Source organism: Crocodylus siamensis, chromosome 4 (assembly GCF_052110815.1).
Source record: "Crocodylus siamensis isolate JL-2025a chromosome 4, ASM5211081v1, whole genome shotgun sequence".
NCBI classification, from domain to species: domain Eukaryota; kingdom Metazoa; phylum Chordata; order Crocodylia; family Crocodylidae; genus Crocodylus; species Crocodylus siamensis.
The window spans coordinates 96,075,636-96,083,771 of record NC_143398.1 but is presented as its reverse complement, the minus strand read 5'-3'; the positions used below and the strand labels follow the sequence as shown (position 1 = coordinate 96,083,771).

The following is an 8,136-nucleotide window of genomic DNA, read 5'->3' as shown; positions in this document are numbered from 1 at the left end:
AAACAGAGGACCTGAGTTTCAAATACTGTTGATCTGGCAACTTCCACTGGGCACCAAACTCCTTTTACCAATACAAAACCCAAATGAAAGAGGATAAAACTTCTTTCCCTATCTCTACAAGTCATCTGGCTGTCCAAAGGTTGAGGTGAAAATGTATTTGTAGCCTGATCCCTGAGATAAAACACCACTGGCAACAAAGAGGTCTTGACTTACCCTACCCAATCACATCAGGGCTACCCTCGCCTTGATGTTCCCCACCTGGATGGATTCTGAAATGAAAATGTCAAACACAAGTGACATCATTCTTTTTATTGTAAAAAAAATCCCAAACGCATATAAATAAGCCATATATGTAAAATACAATTAGGTCCATTCCATCTCTTAACACACTTCCAAGAGCTTTAAAAAGATGAGGCAGACTGAATGGACTGAAGTACAAATGTACATTAAATCTCTGATGTCTGAGAGAGGCAGGTCACATGGAGGCCTGTCCCCACTGTAAGCCTCTAAGCCAGATACAGAGTACACACAGCACCGGCACCCATGACACTCCCGAGAGCTTATGTTCCTCTCAAACATGAATCCAAATTTGGTAGAGTGTTCTCACCCACTCCTCCACTTGCCACAAGCCAGCTAAGTTTCAGAGCTATATCAGTGCTCAGTGGGTGTGGAAAAGAGGAGGGGTCAATCTGGGCTGCAGCCTTCTGCTGAGTTTGAACTGCCAAATCTTCACTCTGTTCTCACACCCAGGCAGCTCAGCTGTCATGTTCCTCTCCCAGTAAGTGGGAAAAAAGTGCAGAAAGGCAGAATTAGCTCCCGGCACTACCTGGGACAAGGGGAAGAGGAGCCCACATAGGACCTGTTCCAAGAGGTCACCTAAAATGCTGTCAACATTGATGGCCACTGAAGGAACAGACACTGGTCATGAGAGCTATTCTATACTGCAGAAAAGATTGCAGAGAGGAAAAATAATATGGAAGGATGGGAAGAGCAGACGGACGGCCTGGTTATTTTCTTTGTTGTTTCACACCCATTCCATTCTAATGTATGGCTTCATAAACCGTGTCTCATGAGACTGCAAGACCACGAGATCCCCTTGTCTAACTTCACCATCTCTGGAAGAGCCACACCCAAATACAAGATTCCTGTGAGACCCCATGAAGTAAGATTTGATAACTCAGCAGACTGATACGTACACACACCATACGGATTATACATACCCTAGTAAACTGGTACGTAAATATGAAAACAACTCTCAAAGTTTTACTATGAAAAATAAAGCCCTGCTTCAAGATAGTACAAAACCCAGGAAGGGAATGAAAATATTCCTTGTGGTGACATGAACATGGATGTCAAGAGCACTTCCAGACACAAACGGCCAGACTGCCACCAAAGAACATGTACAGCAGGTTCTTCACTTCGTGAGTGATCTCAAAGCCAAACCCCTCACCAATCACAACGTGCCAGGAGGAGCCAAACTTCTTGTCCATTGTCTCCTTGATCATCTTGGCAGCACTCTAAGGGACAAAGAAAGAGAATAGTCCAGGAGGAGGTAGGGGAAGCAGCATGTGAAAAAGGTGGGAGGAGGGTGTTCATGTGTATAAAAGCCCTGCTCTCCCCATTCTTTAATAGGCCTCTTCAATAGAGAAGAACAGGTGAGACAGTTACAGCAGAGAAGCTGAGACCAAGACAGTGACACTGCAAGGGTCAGAGATTACTTTGCAGGAGACTTCTTAAAATTCAGCAGAAGCAATGAAAGATTTGTATCTAGGGCCTGGTGTATCTCTCACTTATCCCCAGTTGAATCAGGACTGGCCTGCTGAAATGAATGGAGTTACTAAGTAATAGTGAAGCTGAGTAGATAACTATATCCTTACTTTTGGTTATTTTTGAGGGATCTATTTTTCATCCCAGCAAATCCCAAGACACATCTCTTGGGATTGGTTGGACTTTAACTGCCTCCTCAAATAACCATCTGAGGTTTTCTTTGGTTCTTTCATCATCTGACTATTAGCTGTTTTCTAGAACAGCACCCTAGCTAGACAAGGGGGTCAAAGAGGTGGGAAAGGGCTGGGCACTTTTAAACCCTGCCTGGGGACACATGGCAGGTAGCAAAGACTTTCCTACTGTGAACCTCTTGCTCACTCCTGCATCAAACAGCTGTTGCAGCAAGAAGACTGTGCCCTGCTGATCATCCAGAGCTTATGTGAGAGCCAAGGGTAAAAGAATGTACTGGTCTAAGTGTATTAATTCAGGGAGGTTGTAGAACACCTCGGCCCCTAGCATGCCAACACATGCATGTAATCTTTGGCTCAAAGACATCACCCCCTTTGCTCAGAAAACTGAAGGCCTAGTAGACTGAGGAGCCGAACTGCAACAGGATCCCTCTGAAGGGTCAGAAGGTACACAGAAGACTTTAAGTTACACTCTGCAGGAAGATGTTCAACTCTCTTTCCAACTTTTGGTACAGCTAACCCTGGAAAATACCTCCAGCATCTTCCAAGCTGATACTGAGTTATCTCAACAGCCCTGTGCCAGCCTTAACCCTGCCTCCCAATATATAGGTCATTTTGGGAGTAGGGACCAGGTTTTCTGGGTGCAAACCAGAATTAGGAGGGGCATGGCTAGAGAGAATAGAAAACCTGCTACTTTTTGCTTTCTGTGGCTGACAAGGAAAGCAGTGGGTAAGTCAGTGAGGACCTTCACTTGTTTCAACTGATGCTGGGGACCAAGTTGGAGAATCTGGTCATTTCTGACTTTGCTCCACTCCTTTTCTTCCTTTGCTCAATGCAAACACAGAGCACACAGTTCAAGTCTAGAGTATCTGACCTCTTTTCTGTCCTCCCCTCCATCTTGCCTCAGAATATTCCCTGTGGATGGAGCCACTGTCTGAAACCAGTTGAGTCAGACAGCACAACCTCCTTGGAAGTGGTTGCTACCTCATTGTTGGTGGCATATTTCTCACAGGCGGTGACACACAGTTCCATGGCCTCCACACGCATCTCCTCTGGCATGTCTGTGTGCTGGGAAGAGCAAACATATGAGAGAGAGCTGAACAAGAGCTGGGCATGAGACAAGGGCAGATAAGCAGGAGGGACTCTTCCCTCCATCATTCTACTGCTGTGCCCTTGTGTTGCAGGATACAAGCACAAATACCCGTGCACGCTAGTTCCTCTACACTCTGTCTCAGTGGAGGCAGAAACATTGCCTCCAGGATCTCATATGTTCAGAAGCCAGCGGCTGAAGATAGCCCTGCCTCAACAGAAATTAAAGATGGTAGTTTGCAATGTCACCTCTTGTCCATCCCTGCCAACACCACATTGTTCCCTTTGGATATTTTGATGATTCAGTGTTTAGTTTGCAAGTAATGATGTGGGATTACTTACTCCAAGGGGAATTAAGGACATGCATATGTATCCTAATTTTTCCTTACAGATCACAATGCTTTATGCTCACGCTGCCATAAGAAACACTAAATAATTGCAGTAAACACTATAGGGATATCTGAATTGCATAGAACTTCCCCTGTTCTGGGCTCTTCTCTCAGCTAGAAAAAAACCTCCAAGCTCTGCTCAGCACTTTGGATGTGATAGGACTGCTGTGAAGTCAATAAGGTCAGCCCTGAGGGAGTGAGGTCAGAAAGGGGCTGCTTTGTACCACACCAGCTTGGCTTTGCTAACCGACAAGACATAACATGGGGTACAGACCCAGGGCACAATTACTTATGGAGAGATTTACCTTGTAGAAAATGTAGTCAGTACTAAGGAGCAGACCCATGAGGAGCTCAAGGTACTTACCTGCTGTAGGTGCTGTTACAGTACCTGGCCACTAGGTGGCAGGATAGTCAGTTTGGCTCCTGGGGGGATGAAACTGACTATGGGGACACATTCTGGGTATGGACACATTTAGATTTGGAGCCATTTCCAAAGAAGAGCCGCTGATCAGGAGCTCTATTCCCCTCTAAGCAGCACTGGTGAGGCCACATCTGGAGTATTATGTCCAGTTTTGCCCCCCTGCCTCCGACTATAGAAAGGGTGTGGACAAGCTGGAGAGAGTCCAGCGGGGGGCAACTTGGTGAGGGGGCTGGGGCACATGACTTATGAGAGGCTGAGGGAGCTTGACTTATCTAGTCTGCTGAAGAGAAGACTAAGGTGGGATTTGATAGCAGCCTTTAACTATCTGAAGGGGGGTTACAAAGAGAATGGAGATAGACTGTTCTCAGTGGTGGCAGATGACAGAACAAGGAGCAATGGTCTCAAGTTGCAGCAAGGGAGGTTTAGGTTGGATAGCAGGAAAAACTGTCTCACTAGGAGGGTGGTGAAGCACTGGAACAGGTTACTCAGAGAGGTGGTGGAATCTCCATTCTTGGAGGTTTTAAAGGCCTGGCTGGGATGATCTAGTTGGGGCTGGTCCTACTTTGAGCAAGGGGTTGGATTAGATGACCTCCTGAGGTCCCTTCCAACCCTAATTTTTAATGATTCTAAGCCAGGAGCGATACAACTGTAACAAAACTGCTCCTGCTTTAACCTTGGATGAAGCAGTGTTAGAAACTGGAGCTCTTCTACTACAACTGTTTCACTCCCACCTTATCCACATGTCTGTTAGAACAGATCTACTACTATGTGGTTCAGAACAAGAGCTCTCCCTTCCCCTTTGTTAATGACTCCAAATGTGTGTGACCATACCCTAAGTGCAGTATGTTTCTCATGCAGTATAGCCTCTGCACATTTTTCAACAGGCATTTTTACCCTGGATTTGAATGATTTACTACGTAGTAGATCCATGTCATGTGCTAATTCTATTTTTACTATATACTAGAATCAGGTTTCTATGGAGTAAACATGCTGTGTGTCTGACCCACTGACCAACTCTGGAAGGAAGCTGCTTTTCAACTACGTCACAGGAGAGATGGACAGTGGAAAAATGGCAGGAGGGTAGGGCTCCAAGCAGAAATGGTATTCTACAGTTCTGCTCTTGATGCAGCTCAGTAGCAAGGGGCATACTGATTTGTGAGGAGCAGGCAGGAAGGAAAGACATTACCCTCCCATCCCTGTGCCCCAACACTTTTACACATGCCCACTCTTCTTCTTACCCTGATCAGTGGGAAGCTGTGAAGTCTTTTATAATCAGCCTCCTCCTTCTTTCCCTCCCCAGTGTCTGCCATGGTCCTTCCACTGTGACCCCGGGAAGGAGCGGAGGGGCTTGATTGGTACCAGCAAGGTGCTGTGGTGCAGGAGACTAAGTGGGATGGAATTCTCCAGGATCAAGCAGAGACAAGAGGTTCTTTGCCCAAGGGACACTGCTTAAAATAGGGAAAAAGAAAGCAAGCTTAGACAAGGCCAGTATAATCCCTAAAAGAGCCAGAATGTGATGTCTTCAATTGGTTACTGTATCTTAGTACCTTTTCTACACAGAATATTATTAATAGGGTGAAATTAGAGACAACGAGTTTGCAAAAAGTTATTTTTACAGCCAAGCCTTCCAGCGTGCTGCAGCTCTCCTGGGTACAAATCTACAAAGAGAAACAAGACTAACATGATGGTTTGGGGGATCAGACACATGCACGTTCAAACAACACTTTCCAACATGGAGCTTGGCAACAACCAGCATCTGCCTGAGGTCATCTTCCTGTTCTTTTCAGGACATGGACTCTTTTACTGTTTGCAATGAGGCCACAGTGTGCAGGTGGGACTCAGGGTAGGCATTAGGACCACATTCTGTGTGCACTTCAGGATGGAAATAATTGCGTTTCCTTTCTGACTTTATTCCACTCAAAGTTTGTCAGGCTACGTCAGACTGCTGCACTGCTGCCTGCAACAGGCTAGCCTCTCAGTCATGATACAGTTGCTAGGCACTCCCCCACTGGCAAGCACAGAATGTTTCACCTTCGCCTCTTCTTTGGTTCTCCTCTCTGGCACACGATCCCTCTCCCCACCTCAGGATAATGGGATAGCAGAACATATTTGGAAAAGAAATGATCCATCGCTAGGCAACAATGTGCCAAAGACTTCTTTCAAGTTTTATTCAGCTCCTCAGACTGCAGAGACGCTGGCTCCAGCAACAAGTACAAGGGCCACTGGTGCTCGTAAGTGGGGTCATGGGATTTGCATACATCTTCCCACTACCCTTGGCACTAGCTAGGGACAGTGGAGGTCAGGAGTTTGGGCCATGTGATATCAAGTCCCTACACAGCCAGGCTGTCATGCCCTTGCACGCTTCTCCACCACCCATCTCCCTAGGTCCCAAGGCTTGTCTGACCTTTCCTGGACTCTGTCATGTGGGGGGCACAGTTTAGAGGCAACAAGGTGTGTACATGTATGCATGTATATGTGTACCTCTGCATATGTAGCTGTGAGTGTGTCTGTGTAAACATGCATATGAGTGTATGTATACGCACGTATCTATGTGCGTTCGAGTGCACATGCGCATCTATGAGCGTATGCACGTGTGTGTATGTCTATGCCTGTGTGTGTACCTCGAGGAGCAAAGCTGCGGAGAGCCATTTCGCCAACACAGCTCTGCTCTCTGGAGAGCACAGGGGGAGGCAGGGCGAAGGCTCTGGCCCCCACCCCAGCGCTGCAGGCCATTGGGGGAGGGGCGGTGGGTTTTGGCAAGGACGCTGTAGGGGGTGGCTCCGCCCCTTGCACATGCGCAGAAAGCGAGAGGCACCCCAGGCCCCAAAGGCGCGGGCGCGGGCCCGAGTGGTCCCCACCACCCCCCCGTGGCGCAGGGCCCGCGGCGGGGTGGGGCTACGCTCCGGCCCTGTCAGACACCCGTAGGGGCCGTGGCCGAGGACGGAATCGGTCTCACCTGCGCCGCCTCCCGGGCCCCAGGCCCAGCCTCGCTCCCGTTGTTAAGGAGAGAAACGTGCTTGTCCTAGCAACCGGCCCCGGAAGTCCCGCCTCCCTCCTGCCGTCTGTCTCTCCCCGCCTCCCATTGGTTGGCGTTGAGCGGGCCCCGAGCGCGCTGTTGGTTCCTCCGGGTGTCGGTCCGGTGGCGGGGTCCTTCGGCTCCGCCTCGGTTCTGGGGCGCCCGTAGGTGTCTGTCCCGTGCCTATCGCTCGCGCTGCCCGAAGGCGGCTGGGCCTGAGCGGGAGTAGCGGGGCCCGTGTGTCCAGCATCGCCCCCCGCGGCTGTCCACGGCTTCGCGCCCGCGCCAGCATGACCTTGATGTGGTCTTAGTATGATGCCTAGGCTGGGGCCGCGCTCCCTCCCCCATGAGTTCGGGGCATTTGCGCCGTCGCTACAGGGCACCGCCCAGGCCCAGCCGCCGCCATGTGGCAAGATCGGCGCTCCCCGACACTGCCAGGCCCCAGCTGCCCCACCCCCTGTCACCCCCTGCCACACCGCACCACATCGAGCCATGCAGTGTCCCACTACACTGCATGCCACACCACGCCATGACGTCACCGTGCTGCACCACACCACACCACATCAATTTGGGTTGGATATTAGGAAGACTTTTCTCACTGGAAGGGTAGTCAAGCACTGGAGCAGGTTACCCAGAGAGGTGGTAGATCCTATCCTTGGAGATTTTCAAGACCCAGCTAGCTAAAGCTGGGATGGCCAGGATGATGCGTTTGGGGTTGGAGCAGGGGGTTGGACTAGGTGACCCCCAAGGTCCCCTCCAACCCTCACTTTCTACAATTCTCTGATTCTGAGCCACGCCATGCCATGCCATGCCATGCCACACCTTGCCTCTGTGGCACCAAGAAACCACGCCCTGGCACGTCCAACGTCGCCCAGAACTCACCATTTCCCTCTCCTTCCCCCACAAATCCTGACTTCCAGCAATGGCAGTGCAGGTTTGCTCTGCCTTCGGCGCTTTGAACATGGCTTTTCCATGTGTCTCCTGGGTCAGACCAGAGCTACCATTGGTCTGACCCAGTTTGACACTGCTTCCGTTCTTATTTTTACACAACAGGTAGTTAATTCGTGAAATTCATTGCTACAGGGTGGTAGAGGCAGAGACCGTTGCCACTTTCAAACAGGGACTGGACACATTCCTGGATGATAGGCCTATTAATGGCCATTGAGCCGAACGGTTGGAGATGTTTCCTTTGGCATCTCTAACCCAGCAAATGTTGGATGCCAGGGAAGGTACTGAATAGGGGATACATCACTCCAGAGATATCTG

At 49.5% G+C, this 8,136-nt stretch overlaps 1 protein-coding gene across 2 annotated transcripts; it reads right to left on the bottom strand.

Annotated features, from left to right (window-relative positions):
• Positions 1–294: 294 nt before the first annotated feature.
• On the bottom strand, positions 295–6,903 carry DNAL4 (dynein axonemal light chain 4). 2 transcript variants are annotated; one of them, XM_090043016.1, is made up of 4 exons: positions 6,811–6,903; positions 5,093–5,302; positions 2,940–3,023; positions 295–1,517 (listed from the first exon to the last, which is right to left on the bottom strand). In XM_090043016.1, the coding sequence occupies exons 2-4, from the start codon at positions 5,162–5,164 to the stop codon at positions 1,353–1,355; spliced, it is 321 nt and encodes a 106-aa protein (XP_089899142.1). In that variant the 5' UTR covers positions 5,165–5,302; positions 6,811–6,903; the 3' UTR covers positions 295–1,352. The 2 variants fall into 2 exon arrangements, with proteins under 2 accessions (XP_089899142.1, XP_089899143.1); XM_090043017.1 differs by having other exon boundaries at positions 5,093–5,299; positions 6,811–6,901.
• Positions 6,904–8,136: the final 1,233 nt, after the last annotated feature.

What these genes read in the sequence shown, in the direction of transcription:
- DNAL4 (XM_090043016.1), bottom strand. Translation starts at nt 5,164, where the DNA reads ATGGCAGACACTGGGGAGGGAAAGAAGGAGGAGGCTGATTATAAAAGA. An exon ending in ACAGCTTCCCACTGATCAGG is followed by an intron (nt 3,024 to 5,092) that starts GTAAGAAGAAGA and finishes TGCTCTTCCCAG; the next exon opens with CACACAGACATGCCAGAGGA. An exon ending in AATATGCCACCAACAATGAG is followed by an intron (nt 1,518 to 2,939) that starts GTAGCAACCACT and finishes TTTGTCCCTTAG; the next exon opens with AGTGCTGCCAAGATGATCAA.